Source organism: Tachyglossus aculeatus, unplaced genomic scaffold (genome assembly GCF_015852505.1).
Source record: "Tachyglossus aculeatus isolate mTacAcu1 unplaced genomic scaffold, mTacAcu1.pri scaffold_136_arrow_ctg1, whole genome shotgun sequence".
NCBI lineage: Eukaryota > Metazoa > Chordata > Mammalia > Monotremata > Tachyglossidae > Tachyglossus > Tachyglossus aculeatus.
In genome coordinates, this window is record NW_024044863.1 from 855,432 (window position 1) to 875,283 (window position 19,852).

General features: G+C 45.7%; 1 protein-coding gene and 1 pseudogene across 1 annotated transcript; one reads left to right on the forward strand and one right to left on the reverse strand.

The window, feature by feature from the left end:
* Positions 1–265: 265 nt before the first annotated feature.
* LOC119923015 lies at positions 266–1,203 on the reverse strand (annotated as a pseudogene).
* A 3,584-nt stretch (positions 1,204–4,787) lies between these two features.
* LOC119923009 (olfactory receptor 14A2-like) lies at positions 4,788–19,137 on the forward strand. Its single transcript, XM_038742598.1, has 4 exons — positions 4,788–4,836; positions 18,478–18,528; positions 18,628–18,995; positions 19,132–19,137. The coding sequence occupies exons 1-4, from the start codon at positions 4,788–4,790 to the stop codon at positions 19,135–19,137; spliced, it is 474 nt and encodes a 157-aa protein (XP_038598526.1).
* The last annotated feature ends 715 nt before the right edge of the window (positions 19,138–19,852 follow it).

The following is a 19,852-nucleotide window of genomic DNA, read 5'->3' on the forward strand; positions in this document are numbered from 1 at the left end:
AAAAGAGGATGAGGAAGGAAGACCTGAGCGGGAGGTCATCATCATCATCAATCGTATTTATTGAGCGCTTACTGTGTGCAGAGCACTGTTCTTAGCGCTTGGGAAGTACAAGTTGGCAACATATAGAGACAGTCCCTACCCAACAGTGGGCTCACAGTCTAAAAGGGGGAGACAGAGGCAGGTGTAAGTCCATCCTCACCAAGGAAAGCTTTGGCCATTTAATTTCGTTTTCTGTTACAGAATCACAAGCAAGTATCAAAGCCTCTTATTTTTTCTTTAAGAAAATCACCTTCTTGGCTACGTCCTTGATGGCCTGCTTCACCTGCTGGTTTCGTAGGGTGTAGATAAAGGGGTTCAGCATAGGGCCCACGGAAGTGTTTAGCACCGCCACCCTCTTGTTGAAGTCTAAACCTTCCTTGGGGGATGGCTTGAAGTACATGAATATGCAGCTGTCATAAGAGAGGGGGATGAGTGTCATGTAGGAGGAGCAGGTGGAAAAGGCTTTTTGTCTTTGCTGGGTGGAGGGCAGTCTCAGGATGGTGCGGATGATGGCCGCGTAGGACACAGCGACTAGTGCCAGAGTGACCAGGAGTGTCCCAACTGCAAATATAAAATTCATCTTCTCTAATAATTGCGTGTCAGTGCACGAGATTTCCAGCATGGGCGCAGTGTCACAGGTGAAATAGTTGATGACGTTCGAGTCACAGAATTCCAGCTGGAGACCCATGATGAGGCCCGGAAAGATGATCAGGAAGCCGACCAGCCAGGAGCAGAGGACTAGCAGGGTGCAGACTCTCCAGCTCATGATGGTCAAGCAGTGCAGCGGCCGGCAGATGGCGACATAGCGATCGTAGGACATGGCGGCTAGGAGGAAGAACTCCGTCCCCCCAGGAAGATGAAGAAGAACATCTGAATGACACAAGCATTATAGGAAATGGTCCTGTCCCCGGTCGAATTACCCACCAGCAGTTTGGGAATGGTGACCGACGTAAACGAAATTTCTAGGAAAGAGAAATTCTGGAGGAAGAAGTACATTGGGGTCCGGAGGTGGGAGTCAAGTAGGGTGAGAGTGAGGATGGTCAGGTTCCCAGTGATGCTCAACAAGTAAGTGAGTAGCAGGAATAAAAGGATAACAATTTTCCAATCTGGATTGTCTGTCAGTCCTAGGAGGATGAACTCGGTCACTGAGGTCTGATTTCTCATCGCTGATTCTGGATTTTCTCCGGGGTCACAACTGAGGATAAGAGAGGAAGCAGACGTGAAGTTGGTCAGGGAGGTTTTCTGTTTATTGTTATATTATTCTCTTTTAGTACAGCTCTCTGCAAAAGGTAAACGCTCAATAAATACGATTAAATGAGGAGAGAGGCTGAAAAGGGAAACTCAAAGAAACCAGTTGGAATGCTTCTCCTTTTCTCATTGGGCCGAATCATTATCATCACCCTGGCTGTCTTTATTAACCCAATCCTTATCAGCGTTTATTGGGCACCTCTTCTGTACACAACACTCTCATAGGCTCTTAGGGAAGTAAAATCAATCAGTCGGTGGTATTTATTGAGTGCTTACTGCATACAGAGCACAACAATAGACTACAGACCCCGTCTGTGGGAAGTTTACAATCTAAAGGGAGAGATCAGCAATAAAAAGTAGCAATCGAGGAATTCACCCGGATTTTTGAACCCAGGTTCAGGGAAATCATCAGTCACGTCAGCCATCTCCAGGCAGAGCTGGCGCTAGAATCCCAGGTATCCAAGTGCTGAAAATCATCAAATGGATCCCTAGCAGGGCGCCAGGCCAGGATCTGCCTGGTGAAAAGGAGACAGTTGCCAGGGACAACAGATCACCTGAGGCACGGGCCAATCCCAAACCCTCAGAGATCGTTCCAGCCAGCAAAAATACTAATCCAGCCGATTCCCTTCTAGCTGTCGCTATCTCCTTCTCTGACCAAATCAGAAAGGTCAGGTATGGGACAGGAGAAACCAGCAGAGGTCAGATTTCGGGAGGACCTTGGTACTCAAGGAGGAATGTGTATTACTTTTCTGGCACTCTCGAAGGTTTTGGTCAGAGTTTTCCCGCTGAAAATATGGTTCGTTCCTTTGAAAATACGAATCGACTTTCTCCCTATTTTCCGAAAGAATTGCATTCCATTTAAACAGCCCAAATCTCTTCCCATTTTTGTGGTGCCCTGCCAGGCAGGACAGAATTTCCCTTATTCTCGTCCTTCTGCTGCAGCTACTTCCATCGGTTTGCGGAGGGGAGAGGAGTCGGAGTCCTGGGGGACACCCTTCCTGGCAGCCTACCAGCGGGGATGGAGAAACGTATGTTCTAGAGGGAAGGAAAGACAGGATAACTGAGACTGGAGAAAGCAAGCTGCTTTCTAACAGTCACAGAAAGGAGATTTGACATTATTCCTTTCTCCCCCAGCCCTTATTTTACAGGGACAAAATTCAGCCCCTTTATGAGTTCTTCTCAATGTAGATGGGGAGAGCTTTTTAAATAACAAAGGAGACATTCCCTGGCGATGCTTATAGCAAGGAACTAATGAACTCGGCTCTCAATCCCCCCGAGGAAAGAATTTTAATTTGCCAGGGTAAGCCTCGAAGAAGGAGTGATGAGGATCTTGAAGGGTTCTTTCCTGGAGCTGGGGTAGGCTTCACTCATCACCTAGTGGTCCCTGGTCCCTGGGCTACCCGCGGGGCAAAAGTGGCCACTGTACCTCTAGCCGTATTGGGGCTCTCCTGTAGCAGCTGCTGCTGTTGCTCTTTTTTTATTCTCCTGCTGTTCTCAAGAAAGTGGAAAATATCCTTCCGGCCCCTAGTCCTACTTCATTCATTCAATCGTATTTCATTCGATCATATTTATTGAATACAGAGCACTGTACTAAGCGCTTGGGAGAGTACACTATACCAATAAACAGATATATTCCCTGCCCACAGCGAGCTTAAAGTCTGGAGGGGGAGAAAGACATAAATATAAATAAACGAAATTACAGATATGTACATATGTGCTGTGGGGCTGGGACGGGAGAAATGAATAAAGGAAGCAAGTCAGGGCGATGCAGAAGGGTGTGGGAGAAGAGGAAATGAGGGTTTAGTCAGGGAACGCCACCGTCTGACACACTCAGCGATGCCTGACCACATCGGGAAAGCTCAGGGGTGTCTGCAGATGATGAGATCTTGAACATCTGTAATTCATCGAACAACATATCTGTAACTTATTTATTTATACTAATGTCTTTCACCCCTTCTGGACTGTAAGCTCGTTGTGCTCAGCGAATGTGCCTGTTATATTGTTATATTGTCGTCTTCCAAGCGTTTAGGACATGCTCTGCACACAGTAAGTGCTCAATAAATATGGTTGACTGGAGATATTCTGTTCGGTGACTGCAAGTGGCAACTGCTCTCCCTGCCAGTTCTTTGACAATGCAGACTGCAGGAAAATAGGGGCGAGGGGCCGAGGTGGGGGGAGGGGGCGTGGGACTGTGAAGGCTCAGTGCATTGCAATCACCACTGTGGCACACAGTAGCTGCTCAATTGTCTGTGATCTATAACGGGAATTGTCTTCTCTGCTATTTTATTATTATTATAATAATTATTAATATTGTATTTGTTGATCTATTACTATGTGTCTGGCACTGTACTAAATGCTAGGGTGGATACAAGCAAATTGGGTTGAACACAGTCCCTGTCCCAAGTGGGGCTCGCAGTCTCAATCCCCATTTTCCAGATGAGGGAACTGAGGCCCAGAGAAGTTGTGACTTGCCCAAGGTCACACAGCAAACAGTTGGTGGAGCTGGGATTAAAACACTTGACCCTATGACTCCCAAGCCTGTGCCCTATTCCTTACACCATGACCCTTCCAAGAAAGTGAGATCGTTGAGGGCAGGGAATGTTTTCATACTCATCACCCCCACTTATATCAACGCCTCTATACTCAGTAGCTTCCTGCTACCTGAAATCGTTTAGATTGTAAGCTCTTTGAGGACATGGATCTCTTCCCTAGCACGGTGTAGTTTAGAAAGCACGGGCCTGGGAGTCAGAAGGTCATGGGTTCTAATTACGACTCTGCCACTTGTCTGCTATATGGCTTTGGATAAATTACTTCACTCGTCTGTGCCTCAGTCCCCTCATCTGGAAAATGAGGATTAAGACTGTAAGCCCCATGCAGGACAGAGACTGTGATCAACTCGATTTGCTTGTATCCACCCCAGTGTTTAGTACAGTGCCTAGCACATAGTACGAGCTTAACAAATACCACAATTATCATTATTATTATTACTAACTCTATTGTTCTCTTCCAAGTACTAAGTACTTAAACATAGTAAGTATTCAATAAATACTTTTGATTGTTTGATTACTAATTCTTGAATATTCTCCCAACTGTTTAGGAGTGCTCAATAAATAATAACAATTGTTAGACAGTGAACTCCTTAAGGGCACCTGGTAGGTACTAGCACTTAGTAGTTGCTTAATCAATCAATACTATTGACTGGAAAATCTGGACATTCATTCATTCATTCATTCAATAGTATTTATTGAGCGCTTACTCTGTGCAGAGCTTTGTACCCAGCGCTTGTGGCGGCCAGGAGGAAGAACTCGGTCTTCTCCGGCAGGATACAGAAGAACAGCTGTGTTACACAACTATTGTAAGAAATGGTCCTGTCCCCAGTGGTGTTTGCATCTAGGAATCTGGGAATGCAGGAGGACATGAAGATCTCCAGGAAGGAGAAAATGTGCAGGAAGGATTACATGGGAGGTCAGAGACAGGAGTCAAGAAGAGAGAAGGTGACGATGGTTAGATTTCTGGTGAAGTTCACTTCTGGTGAAGTTCAGAGCATAGGTAAAGAGGAGAAAGTGGACAGATCAGAATACATTGCTGAGGGTCATGATCTGCTCTAAAATAATTCATTCATTCATTTAATCAATTAAATCAATCAATTGAGCGCTTACTGTGTGCAGAAGTATAGGTATAGGTTTGCAACACGTAGAGACGGTCCCTACCCAATAACGGGCTCACAGTCTAGAACGGGGAGACAGACAACAAAACAAAACATGTAGACAGGTGTCAAAATCGTCAGAACAAATAGAATTAAGGCTATATGCACATCATTAACAAAATAAGTAGAATAGTAAATATGTACAAGTAAAACAAGTAGTGCAAAAGATCTATACAAATATATATATATATATATATATATATACAAGTGCTGTTGGGCGGGGAAGAAGGTAGGGCGGGGGGATTAATTCATTCATTCAATTGTATTTATAGAGCGCTTACTGTGTGTAGACCACTGTACCAAGCGCTTGGGAAGTACAAGTTGGCAACATATAGAGACGGTCCCTACCCAACAGCGGGCTCATAGTCTAGAAAGGGGAGACAGAGAACAAAACAAAACATATTAAAAACATAATATAGAATAAATATGTACAAGTAAAATAAATCAACATCGACACTCAGCTTGGTGTACTGTCTAGAGCCCGGGCCTGGGAGCCAGAAGGACCTGGATTCTAATCCTGCCTCCGCCACTTGTCTCCTGGGTGACTCTGGGCAAGTCACTTCCCTTCTCTATGCCTCAGTTCCCTCATTTGTAAAACGGGGGTTGAGACTCTGAGCCCCATGTGGTACAGGGACTGTGTCCAACCCGACTGGCTTGGATCCACCGCAGCGCTTAGTACAGTGCTCAGCACATAGTAAGCGCTTAACAAACACTATTATTATTATTATTATTATTCTCTGCCTCATTTCCCTCATCTGCAAAACGGGGGTTGAGACTGTGAGCCCCAAGTGGGACAGGGACTGTGTCCAACCCAATCAATCAATCAATCAATCAATCAATCGTATTTATTGAGGGCTTCCTGTGTGCAGAGCACTGTACTAAGCGCTTGGCAAGTACAAGTTGGCAACATATAGAGACGGTCCCTACTAAACAGTGGGCTCACAGTCTAGAAAGAGGGAGACAGAGAACAAAACAAAACATATCAACAAAATAAAATAAATAAAATAGATATGTACAAGTAAAATGAATGGAGTAATAAATATGTACAAACATATATGCATATATACAGGTGCTGTGGGAAAGGGAAGGAGGTAAGACGGGGGGTGGAGAGTGGGAGGAGGGGGAGAGGAAGGAGGGGCCTCAGTCTGGGAAGGCCTCCTGGAGGAAGTGAGCTCTCAGTAGGACCTTGAAGGGAGGAAGAGAGCTAGCTTGGCGGATGTTGGGAGGGAGGGCATTCCAGGCCAGGGGGATGACGTGGACCTGGGGTCGACGGTGGGACAGGTGAGAACGAGGCACGGTGAGGAGATTAGAGGCAGAGGAGCAGAGGGTGCGGGGTGGGCTGTAGAAGGAGAGAAGGGAGGTGAGGTAGGAGGGGGCGAGGTGATGGAGAGCCTTGAAGCCAAGGGTGAGGAGTTTCTGCCTGATACGTAGGTTGATTGGTAGCCACTGGAGATTTCTGAGGAGGGGAGTAACATGCCCAGAGCGTTTCTGGACAATGACAATCCGGGCAGCGGTTTGAATATGGTTAGACTGGCTTGTATCCGATTGTATCCGATTGTAACCCGATTGGCTTGTATCTGCCCCAGCCCTTCGCACAATGCCTGGCACATAGTAAGCGCTTAACAAGCACAATCATTATTATCATCTTCATTATTATTATTCCCTTGCCCTCATTTCCCTCATCTTTCAAATGGGAAGAAGGAAAGAGGATTTGTACATGAGTTACAATTAATAGAGTGTGTGAGATATGGACAGCGAAGCAGCATAGCTCAGTGGATAGAGCATGAGCCTGGGAGTCAGAAGGTCATATGTTCTAGTCCCGGATCTGCCACTTATCTTCTGCGTGACCTTGGGCAAGTCACTCAGCCTCTATGTGCCTCAATTACCTCATCTGTAAAATGGGGAGTGAGGCTGTGAGCCCCATGTGTACAGGGACTGGGTCCAACCCAATTTGTGTCTATCCACCCCAGTTCTTAGTACACTGCCTGACACTTAGTAAGTGCTTAAGAAATACCGTAATTATTATTATTATTATCAGTATTATTATTATTATTCCCGATAATGAGTACCCAAATGCTTAAGTGGGACAGAAGTGCTGAAACGGCAGTCATGGGGGATATAAAGTGGGGATATCAGTGATCAATCAGGAGAGACTTCCTGGAGGTGATGTGATTTCAACAGGGTTTGGATGAAGGGGAGAGTAGTGGTGTGCCTGATGTGGAAAGGGAGAGTTCCAGGTAGTAGGAAGGACGTTGGCAGCGGGAGAGATGAAGACAAAGGTGAAAGCTGTAAAAATCACAATCTTTTTCTTAGATGGAACAGCGGTATGCAGATTGTTAAACACAGGGTTCTGAACTGTGGCTTCTCATTAAATCTGTGCTGTATTCTCTCAGGAGAGCCTTATCTAGACAAACGAATCCCCCAGGGCCTGAACCTCCCCAGCCTGAGTTTACAACAGAAAATACGAATTAGGTTTGGTGAAAGCTTTTGTTCTCTCGGTAGCTTTGGGGCTCACTTAAGTATAGCTCTAGTCTCCAAGCTCCGAGGAACCTCGTCCCCACCCCACCCCCACAGAGACTTATGTTCCAACTGAACTAATCATTCCCTTAGTGCCTCATTAGTCACTTCTCAAAGTTTATGTCTCAGGAGAGGACTCGATTTGCCTACTTCTGACACAACAGTAGAATGATGAACAGTTCCCGAGTGAGTATGATCACTCCAGAGGGATTGCTTTTGAGAAGCAGCAAGGCCCAGATCAAAGAGTGCGAGCTTCTGGGTCAGAGAACCTGGGCTTTAATCCTTTATCTGCTGGCTGACCTTGGACAAGTCACTTAACTTCTTTGTGCCTTAGTCCTTCGTCTGCAAAATGGATATTCTATAACTGTTCTTACCCGTATTTAGACTGTGAGCCCCATACCTTGATTACCTTGTATCTACTCATGCACTTAGTACAGTACTTGGCACATAGTAATGGCTTGACAACAACAATAATAATGATGATGATGATGGTATTCGTTAAGCACTTACTATGTGGCAGAAATTGTACTAAGCGCTGGAGTGGATACGAGCATATCGAGTTGGACATAGTCCCTGTCCCACGTGGGGCTCACAATCTCAACCCCAATTTTATAAATGAGGTAACTGAGGTCCAGAGAAGTAAAGTGACTTGCCCAAGGCCACACAGCAAGCAAGTGGTGTATCGAGGATTCTAACCGAGGTCCTTCTGATTCCCAAGCCCGTACTCTATCCACTATGCCATGCTGCTTCTCAATACCAACTACTTAACAAACAAATACCAAATAACAAATGCCAGTATTGTTATTATTATTATTGTTATTGTTATAAATAATATTTCACTGTTAGAGAATCATAAAGAATCTGGTGCCGAGTCATTCAGAACTCTTTTACATCCAATCTCTTCTCAAGGTAGCGTCAATTTTCAATTAGTCAATCAACTGAAAGTACTGAACACTTACTGTGTGTACAGAGATCCGTAGTGAGCCCTTGGGAGACTACAATAGAGGTAGAAGACATGGTTCCCAGCCTCAAATGGATTACAGTCTATCAAAGTATTGAATAAGTGTTTATTGTGTTTGGAACACTCTACTGAATGCTTGGGAAAATATAATAGAAAAACCACAATCCTTGCCCACAAAGAGATTACAGTCTAGCGGGGGAGATAGGCATGAAAGTAATTTATAAATGTAGAAAGTGGTCTTATAGTAGAGTAGGTAATATGGTATATATTGAAGTGTAATGAGAAGAGATGAGTACAAAAAGGCTGAAAAAGAGAGTAGGGATGATGTGACCTAGAAAAAAGAAAATTAATTGGGATAGGCATCCTTGAATTTAAATAATAATAATAGTAGTATTTGTTAAGCACTTACTCTGCACCAGGCACTGCACCAAACACAGGGGTGGATACAAGCAAATCACGTTGTACAAAGTCCCTGTCCCAGGTGGGGCTCACAGTCTTAATCCCCATTTTACAAATGAGGTAACTGAGGCACAGAGAAGTGAAGTGACTTGCGCAAGGTCCAAGAGCAGACAAGTGGCAGAGCTGAGATTAGAACCCAGCCCCCTCTGACTCCCAGGCCCATGCTCTATCCACAAAGCAATACTGCTTCTCTCAGAGGGCTTGGAATATGGGGAGAGCTGTGGACCGGTGGATTTGAAGTGAGAGGGGGCTCCAGGCAAGAGGAAGGTTCATGGGACAGAGACTGGAGACAAGAGAGTTGGGAACATATCACACGAGAAGGTGTGCCTGTGAGGGAAAGGAGGGTGCGAGCTGAATCTAATAGGAACACGGAGTGGTTATATAATAATGAAAATAATAATAACTATGGCATTCATTAAGCACTCTTATGTCAAGTACTATTTTAAGCACTAGGGTGCATGAAAATTAATCAGATCAGACATGGTAGCTGTCCCACATAGGGTTCACAGCCCAAGTATTGAACTCCTATTTTTCAGATGAAGAATCTGAAGCACAGAGAAGTTAAGTGGCTTGTCCCAGGTCTCACAGCAACAAGTGGCAGAGCTGGGTTTAGAACCCAGGTTCTCTGACTCCCAGGCACATACTCTTTCCACTAGACCAAGCTCTGACAAGATGTATGTGTGAGTGTGTGTGTGTGTGTGTGTGTGTGTGTGTGTGTGTGCCTATATATGTTTATGTACGAGGAGCAAAGACCATGTTAAGTTGGCAACAGAAGTGATAATAGCACTAGTATGATGTAAATGGTATTTGGTAAGTGCTTTCTAAGTACCAGGCACTGTACTAAGCACTGGGATAGGTACAAGATAATCAGGTTGGACATAGCACAGGTCCCATATGGAGCTCACAATCTTAATCCCCATTTTACAGAAGAGGTAACTGAGGTCCGGAGAAGTGAAGTGACTTGCCCAAAGCCTCACAGGAGACAAGTGGTGGGGCCGGGATTAGAACCCAGGTCTTTGTGACTCCCAGGCCTGTGCCCTATCCACCAGGCCATACTGTTTCTCATCAGTGCTACTGCTATTACTTCTACTATTATTAATATAATAATAATAATAATAATAATAACAATAATAATAATAATGGTATTTGTTAAGCACCTACTATGTGTGAAACACTGTTCTAAGCACTGGGGGATACAAGGTGATTAAGTTGTCCCACGTCGAGCTCACAATCTTAATCCCCATTTTCCAGGTGAGGTAACTGAAGCACAGAGAAGTTAAGTGACTTGCCCAAAGTCACACAGCAGGCAAGTGGTGAAGCTGGGATTAGAACCTATGACCTCTGACTCCCAAGCCCAGGCTCTTTCCACCGAGCCAAGCTGTACTCCTCCTTCTCCTCTTCTCCTCCTCCTCCTCTTCCTTCTACAGCTGCTGCTACTATTACTAGATCGCCATTATTATCACTACTACTAATATTATAGTTACTATTATAACTAGTAATACTAGTAACTGTTCTATTAGTAGGAATTATAATAGTAGTAATCTAGTCGCCTGTTGGCAAGCCTATGCTCCAAGCTACCATTGCCTGCAGTGAATACCAGTTGCTGGGGCAGCAACTGAGTCCAATTACTGAGGCCTGGGAGAAAGAGCAGGCCCACCTGAGAGAAGAAAGGGACAGTGGACCCACTGCTTCAGCTAGTCACTGAGGTAGGACGTGAAGGGGAAGCTAGCCAGGAAATTCGAAAGTAACAGTAGAAATTAGTAGAGTTCAGACCTGAAAAAGCTATACAGAATGCACCAGGTACCCAACAAAACTGTAGGCAAAGAGAAGGGCGTGGACTTCCTATATTAACACTTCCAGACATAAGAGATAATGAAGACCCACATCATTATTATTAGTAGTAGTAATAATGATAATAATGATAGTATTTGTTAAGTGTTTACTATGTTCCAGGCACTGTACTTAGCACTGCGGTGAGAAGAAGCATGGCATAGTGGATAGAGCAGGGGTCTGGGAGTCAAAACGTCATGGGTTCTAATTCCAGCTCTGCAATTTGTCTGCTGTGTGAAGTCACTTTACTTCTCTGGGCCTCATTTACCTCATCAGACTGTGAGCCCATCTTCTAGACCGTGAGGCCATTGTCCGGTAGGGACCATCTCTAGATGCTGCTGATTTGCACTTCCCAAGTGCTTAATACAGTGCTCTGCACATGGTAAGCTCTCAATAAATATGATTGAATGAATTAACGAATCTGTAAAATGGGGATTGAGACTGTGAGCCCCATGTCGGGTGGGGACAGTGTCCAAACCGATATGTTTGTCTCCACTTCAGCACTTGGTAACGTGCCTGGCATATAGTAAGTGCTTAACAAATATGTCCATTTCACAAATGAGATAATTTAGACCCAGAGAAGTGAAGTGAGTTGCCCAAAATCACAAAGCAATGAGTGGCAGAGTCAGGATGAGCACCCTGCTCCTTCTGACTCCCAGGACCATTCTTTATCCACGAGGAAACACTGTTTCTCTTATCATTCATCAATCAATCAATCAATCAATCAATTGTATTTATTGAGAGCTTACTGTGTGCAGAGTACTGTACTAAGCGCTTGGGAAGTACAAGTTGGCAACACACAGAGACGGTCCCTACCCAACAGTGGGCTCACAGTCTAGAAAGGGGGAGACAGAGAACAAAACAAAACATATCAACAAAATAAAATAAATAGAATAGATATGTACAAGTAAAATAAATAAATAAATAGATTAAAAAATACGTACAAACATATATACATATATACAGATGCTGTGGGGAAGGGAAGGAGGTAAGGCGGGGGGGATGGAAAGGGGAAGGAGGGGGAGAGGAAGGAGGGGGCTCAGTCTGGGAAGGCCTCCTGGAGGAGGTGAGCTCTCAGTAGGGCTTTGAAGGGAGGAAGAGAGCTAGCTTGGCGGATGTGTGGAGGGAGGGCATTCCAGGCCAGGGGGATGACGTGGGCCGGGGGTCGACGGTGGGACAGGCGAGAACGAGGCACGGTGAGGAGATTAGCGGCAGAGGAGTGGAGGGTGCGGGCTGGGCTGGAGAAGGAGAGAAGGGAGGTGAGGTAGGAGGGGGCGAGGTGATGGAGAGCCTTGAAGCCGAGGGTGAGGAGTTTCTGCCTGACACGTAGGTTGATTGGTAGCCACTGGAGATTTTTGAGGAGGGGAGTAACATGCCCAGAGCGTTTCTGGGCAAAGACAATCCGGGCAGCGGAGTGAAGTATGGATTGAAGTGGGGAGAGACAAGAAGATGGGAGATAGGAGAGGAGGCTGATACATACATAGTATATGATTATGCATATGATGCATATGCATGCATATGATTCATGCATAGCATCCCTAGAACTGAGGAGGAATGGTTTATCATTTTGTTGAAAATATAAGAGGAGCCATGATCAGAGATTAGGGACAAGATAACAACACTTTCTACTGACCATTCGCCCCAACATCTGCAGCATGAGACTTCCTTAATCCTTGGGAAGGTTAGTGACTGTTGTAGCCATTGTTGTGACTTTGGGTATGCCATGAACTCCAAATCACAAAGAACCTGAAGTCCTACTTCTCTAGTCACTAGCTCCCTAATGTCTTTTGTTTTTTTTATTTCGTTTAATGTGTATTTGTCCTTGTCTCTTATGTTCTCTTAATGTTTTATTGTTTCATTGCTCTCACTGTGTGTCTCAAGTACTCTCCCCCATCTTTATTCATAGATTGTGAGACTCTCAAGGGACAGGATCTGTGCCTAATTCCCTCTTGTGCACTCTTTCCCGGTGTTCAGTACAGTGCTCTGCTCTGCATATAGTAAATGCTTAATGTTATTTCTCGTACTAGTAGTAATCAAGATAATAGTACTAGCAGTATTTAACTCTAAGCACTTCTTCTTTTATCCCTAAACATGTCTCAAACTAGAAGACAACATTAATCAATCAATGATAATTATTGAGCATTTACAATGCAGAACACTGTACTAAAGCACTTTGGAGAGTACAATACAACATGGTTGGCAGAGAACTTCCCTGCACACATTCAAATAATTAGTCAATCAATTGTATTTACTGAGTGCTTACTGTGTGCAGAGCACTGAATTAAGTGGCTGGGAGAATACAACGGAGTTGTAGACACGTTCCCTACCCACATTTATCAGTCGATAGTATTTATTGAGTGTTTACTTGGTGCAGAGTACAGTACTCAGCGATTGGGAGAGGACAATGCAACAGATATGGTAGATGTTTTCCCTACCCACAGTGAGCGCTCAGTCTAGAGACCAATTTAACTTATTTCTATCCCTCAGCCTATGCTCAAACCTGCCCCTTTTCCTTAATTTACAGTTTGTAAATCAGTAAGATACCTAGAGTATTTTATAAGCACTATAATAAAAATGGATATATTGATATATGATATAGATAATATAATAACAATAATTGTGGTATTTTTTTTAGCGCGTCCTATGTGTCAAGCATTATACTAAGTCCTGTGGTACATACAAGATAATCAGGTCCCTTTTAGGGCTCCCAGTCTCAGTAGGAGGGAGAACTGATGTTGAATCCCAGTTTTGCTCCTACTGTATGCCAAGCACTGGGATAGGGTCGTTGGACACAGTGTCTGGTCTGCCTGAAGCTTACAGTCTAAGAGAGAGGAAGAGCAAAAATGGAATCCTTGCCTTCGTGGAGTTTACAATATAATGGGTTATTGGATATCTGCCCACAGTGTATGAAAGAAACCAAGGTTCCAGGAAATTTATGAGTTAAAACACAGGGAATAATAACAATACTATTACTATGGGCCAAACACTGGTCTAAGCACCTGGATATATGCAAATTAATCGGGTGGGACACAGTTCCTGTCCCACATGGAGCTCACACTCTTATTCCCCATTTTGCAAATAAGGTAACTGAGGCCCAGAGAAGTGAAGTGACTTTCCCAAGGTCACACAGCAGACACATGGCAGAGCCGAGATTAGAAGCCAGGTCCTTCTGACTTCCAGGCCCGTGCTCTATCCACTAGGCTGCGATGCTTGCCGAAAGCCATGATATGTGAATGAAAGTTACAGATTGATTGGTTAATCAATGATATCTATTGCACACTTACCAGATACTAGGCACTGTACTGGGCACTTAGCAGATGAGGAAACTGGTGCACAGAAAGAATAGGCGGCTTTCCCGAGACCACACTGCAGGCCAGTGGCGGAGATCGGGGAGGGGGGGATTCTTCTGTACTAAGCACTAGGGAGAGTATAATAATAGACACAGTCCCTCCCAAAGCGAAATTACAGTCTAGACAGGGAGACAGACATTAATATCAATAAATATATTACAGATATGTGCATATGTGTTCTGGGATTGGGTGGGTGAAACAGGTAGCAAATCAGGGTGATGTAGAAAGGGGTGGGAGAAGAGGAAATTAAGGCCTAGCTGAGGAAGGCCTCTTGAAGGAGATGTGCCTTCCATGGAGCAGTGCATTCTATGTTGAGTTGAATATATACAGTGAGGGTGAGAATTGAATACTTCAGTGATAAAGCAACTGGCGAGGTTGTCATGACTGAGATTGTGCGTTAGGGAAGAATTCTATAGAACAGGATCATAATAATAATGTAAAGACTAATAATGATATTTGTTAAGCACCTTACTATGTGCCAAGCACTGTTCTAAGTGCTGGGTTAGATAAAAGGTAATCAGGTGGTTCCATGTGGGGATCACAGTCTTCATCTCAATTTTACAGACGAGGCAACTGAGGCACAGAGAAGTGAAGTGGCTTTCCCAAGGCCATACAGCAGACCAGTGGCAGGGGCAGAATTAGAACCCATGTCCTCTGACTCCCAAGCCCGTGCTCTTGCCACTAAACCATGGTCTCCCGACAGCTGATTGGATGTGCATGTCTGACTCCAGCCTTGCCAAGCTAACTCTCTTCCTCCCTTCAAAGCCCGAATGAGAGCTCACCTCCTCCAGGAGGCCTTCCCAGATTGAGTCCCCTTTTTTCTCTCCTCCTCCCCATTCCCCCCGCCCTACCTCCTTCCCCTCCCCACAGCACCAGTATATGTGTTTTTGCAGATTTATTATGCTATTTATTTTACTTGTACATATTTACTATTCTATTTATTTCATTAATAATGTGCATTTAGCTTTATTTTTATTTATTCTGATGACCTGACACCTGTCCACATGTTTTGTTGTGTTGTCTGTCTCTCCCTTCCAGACTGTGAGCCCGTTGTTGGGTAGGGACCGTCTCTACATGTTGCTAACTTGTACTTCCCAAGCGTTTAGTACAGTGCTCTGAACACAGTAAGCGCTCAATAAACACGATTGAATGAATGAGTGAATGACCATGAAAGTCAGGTGCAAATTTCCCAGAGAGAGAGCTGGAAGTCAGTACCTACCTGCACTTGGAAGTCCCACCAAAATTCTCACGGCAACGCAGAAGTTAATGCTGTGTGACCTTGAACTAGTCACTTCACTTCTCTGTGCCTAAATTAACTGATCTTCAAAATGGGAATTAAGAGTGTGAACGCTTGGTGAGATAGAGACTGTGTCTAACCAGATTCACTTGTATCTATCCCAGCGCTTAGAATACTGCTTGGCACACAGTATGAGCTTAACAAGTACCACAATAATAATGATAATAGTAATAATAATAGCAGTAATAAATGTATGCAGGAGGTGCAGAGGGGATGGGGCAGGACAGTGAATGGAGCTGTGGGTAGGAGGGTGGGGAGACGTTAGGGGGGTGGCAGTTGAAAGAAGGAGCGTAGTCTTAGAGAGGACAGGGAAGGTAGTGAGTGGGATCAAGAGTGGGAGGGTTAAAGTGAGGTCTGGAGGAGGGAGGACTGGTACATCCAAACCATTTTAAAATGGCCGCCCCACAGCCGTAAAGCGGATGAAGCCGGTGGGCCACTGACAAAAAAACAAGATGGACACCTCATTGTCATCTCCACAGTTACTCCGGAGGCTCTCCCTGTGTGCCGCACGCCCGTGTTACGGGCCAGTGGGGTAGTCACGTGGGGCAGGGCCACTACCCCACCCAAGGTCTCCAAGATCCCCAGCAGTAACGGAACCCCGGGGAGCCAGGCCCGAACAAGACATAATGAGGCCCCTCAGCCCAACGTGTGACCTGTCCCCCGGGGGCAGTCCCGCAGGAGCGGCAGGGAGGTTATCCGGAAAGGTCTGGCTTTACCAAGTGCCAGACACGCTCCAGGAAGGAAGCAAGAAGAGCCAGAACCTCGCACACCTCCCGGAGATCCTTCTGTGGCCGACGTCCGGGAGCTGAGGGGATGGTTGAAGGACAACAGAGACCAGAGCCCCCTCGCTTCAGTCTGACCAGTGAGTTTGGGCGGGGGGAGGGGGGCGAACATTGATGGGTTGGGGTCTTACAGGGGAGAAGGCGGTGATAGAGAACTAGAATCTCCTCACGTCTCCATGTGTAAAACGGATCTCTCCTGCTGGCGTCTCCATGGCTCTCGATCCGCTGGATATACTGCGTGGGTGATGGGGATGGATGGGGATGGATCGGTGAATTAATGTTCTGGGTGGCCAATAGATCATATTTCTTGTGCACTTACGTTGTGAAGAGTACCGTTCTAAGTGCTCGGGAGAGTAAATTGTACGATTGGCAGACATATTCCCTGCTTGTATGGAGCTTACAGTCTAGAAAGGGAGACAAATATTAATAGAAATACATAAATTATGGATCTATATATAAATGCCATGGGATGGAGTGAGCGGTGAAGAAAGAGGGCACATTCAAGTGAAGGGCGACACGGAAAGGAGTGGGAGAAGAAGAAATTGGGACTTAGTCGGGGAAGGGCTCTTGGAAGAGATTTGATTTTAATAACGCTTTGAAGGTGGGAATAGTGAATGTCTGTCAGATACGAAGAAGGAGGACATTCCAGGCAGGAGACAGGACGTGGACGAGAGGTGGTTGGCGGGAGAGATGAGGTACGTTGAATAGATTGGCATTAGAGGAGCGATGTGTGCGGGCTGGCTTGTAGTAGGAGAGTAGTGAGGTAAGATAGGAGGGAGCGAAGTGATTGTGAGCTTTAACGATGATGGTGAGGAGTTTCTGTATGACGCAGAGGTGGACAGACAACTACTGCAGGTTCCAGAGGAGTGGGGAACCATGGTCAGAGCTGGTAATGTCTGCGTCTCAGTGGTGTTTAATATCACCTGCTATCTGAAGAACACCGTACTCAGTTCTGAGGAAAAGAACAATTCATTAGACACGGTCCTTTGAGAGGGCAGTCACTGAAAACTAGATGAGGGTTAAGCTGACTTTGGAGATAAAAGGCTCTCCTACTCCAGATTTGCCATGAAACAGGAGGCTACATCTGGTGAGAGATCATTTATCTGGTTGCGGTCAGCAACCTGAAGGTTGAAGGTTAAGAGGAGCAGCTTCTCATGGTCACCCAGTATACATATTTGGCTCGTCTAAAACCAACCTACTCACTGTATTTTGGTCTCATCTATCTCGCTACTGACCCCAGCCCATGCCCTTTTACTGGCCTGGAACTCCCCTCCTCTTCATATAATAATAATAATGATGATTGCATTTGATAGCACTGTTCTAGGCGCTGGGGTAGATACAAGGTTATTACGTTGGACATAGTCCCTGTTACACACGGGACTAATGGGCTTAATCCCCATTTTACACATGAGGGAACCTCTGAGGCACATAGAAGTGAAGTGGTTTGCAAAACGTCACACAGCAGGCAAGAGGCAGAGCCAGGACTGGAACCCAGGTCCTTCTAACTCTCAGGCCCTCGCTCTTTCCACTAGGCCTGGGTGTCTACTCTAACAGACCATCGCTCTCTCCACTTTCAGAGACTTCTTAAAATCACATCTCCTCCAAGAGGCCTTCACCGACTGAGCCCTAATTTTCCCTACTTCCTCTCCCTTCTGCCTTGCCCTTGCACTTGGATTTACACCTTTCATTCTCCCGACTCTCATTCCCACAGCATTTATATACATATTTGAAATTTATTTCAATGTATGTCTCCCCCTCTAGCCTGTAAAGTCCTCTTCTAAAGCAAATATGTCTGTCAATTCTGCTACATTGCACTCTCCCAATCGCTTGGTATAGTGCTCTGCACAAAGTAAGTGCTCAATAAATACGATTGTTGGATTCATCTGACTGTCACTGTCTGTTGAGGCTCTGAAATAGCTTCCTTTTCATTGTTTTTGTAGGTGGTCTCAGCAATCCTTGGGAAATGGCTAACCTCACGGGAGTGAGGGGATTCCTGCTGCTGGGATTCTCGGAGGTCCGGGAGCTGCAGCTGTTGCATGCTGCGCTGTTCCTCCTTGTCTACCTGGCCGCCCTGACGGGGAATCTCCTCATCGTCGCCATCACCATCCTCGACCGGCGCCTCCACACCCCCATGTACTTCTTCCTCAGGAATCTGTCCGCCCTCGACCTCTGCTACATGTCCGTCACCGTCCCACAATCTTTCCTCAACTCCCTGACCAACCATAGAGAAATCTCCTTCCTGGGCTGTTTTTTCCAGGTATTCTTCGTGGCTTTTTTTGCCGGCACAGAGTTCTGCATGCTCACGGTTATGTCCTACGACCGATACTTGGCCATCTGCAGTGCTCTGTACTACGAGGTCATCATGGACCACAGGACCTGCCTTGAGATGGCAGTCGGGTCCTGGCTTACCGGGGCAATGTTAGGAATCTTCGGTTCAGCTGCGACATTCTCCCTGCCTTTCTGCAGGTCCCATGTGATCACACAGTTTTTCTGTGACATCCCGTCAGTAATAAAACTCTCCTGTTCTAAAACGTATACTGCCTTCAAGGCGGCTGTAGCCACTGGTGCCTGTTTCAGTGTCTTCTGCTTCGTGTCCATCGTCGTCTCGTACGTGCGCATCTTCCGGGCCGTGCTGAGGATGCCAGCCTCTGAGGGCCGGGCCAAAGTCTTCTCCACCTGCCTGCCACATATCGTCGTCGTCACCGTTTTTTTCTCCACAGCCGCCTTCGCTCACTTAAAACCGACTTCCAGCTCGTCCTTTAAGCTGGACCTGCTAGTAACCGTGTTCTACACCGTGGTGCCCCCCATCCTGAACCCCCTCATCTACAGCCTGAGGAACAGGGACGTACAGATGGCAATGGGGAGACTCCTGTTTGGGAGTCTTTTCACCGGAGATAGAAAATTCCATTTCACGCTCTGACCCTGTTATTTCTCTCCCCAAGGACTGACTCTAGACAGACTTGGGCAGCCTGCAAAGGTCTGTGGCATTTGTCGTTACAGCCTTTTCCTGGCTGCACGCTGCCTATTATCAATGGCTTTGACTAGTTTGGTAGAAGGGTTTTTACCAGTTGTTCATCTCTGGCATTTAAATCTAGCTCCCAGGCCAGGGGATGGATGTCTGCACTTGGGTTCACCCCCTTTATTCACCACCAGAAGAGGGTAGAACACGGGCCTGGGAGTCAGAAAGACCTGGGTTCTAATCCTGGCTCTGCCACTTGTCTGCTGTGTGGCCCTGGGCAACTCACGTCGCTTCTCAGTTCCTTCATCTGTAAAATGGGGATGAATACTGTGGGCCCCATGTGGGACATGGGCTGTGTCCAACCTGATTACCTTGCATCCTCCCCCGTGGTTAATACAATGTCTGGTACATAGTAAGTGTTTCACAAATACCATTAAATAAAATGGAAGAGGTAGCTGCAGAAGGGTGTTTTAGGCTTAATTCTGATCCTCAAATCTGCCCTAGAAACCAGGAGCATGGGTACAGGCTGAATATTTCCAACCATTTACTGCTCTCAGTTGCCACTCAATAAACGCCATTATGATTTCTCTTCCAACTTTTACTGTTGTTACTATTATTATTCATTGTATAATATGCTTCAATTTTTAATCAATATTTATTCAATCACTCAAATCAAATTGACGCACAACAGAAGGCCAAGGTAC

Excerpts from the sequence above, each read along its gene's own strand:
- LOC119923009 (XM_038742598.1), top strand. The coding sequence starts at position 4,788 with ATGGTTAGATTTCTGGTGAAGTTCACTTCTGGTGAAGTTCAGAGCATA. Across the intron at positions 4,837-18,477 it reads TGGTGAAGTTCAGAGCATAG|AGTTCTGCATGCTCACGGTT; the intron begins GTAAAGAGGAGA and ends TTGCCGGCACAG. Across the intron at positions 18,529-18,627 it reads CCGATACTTGGCCATCTGCA|CTGCGACATTCTCCCTGCCT; the intron begins GTGCTCTGTACT and ends TCTTCGGTTCAG.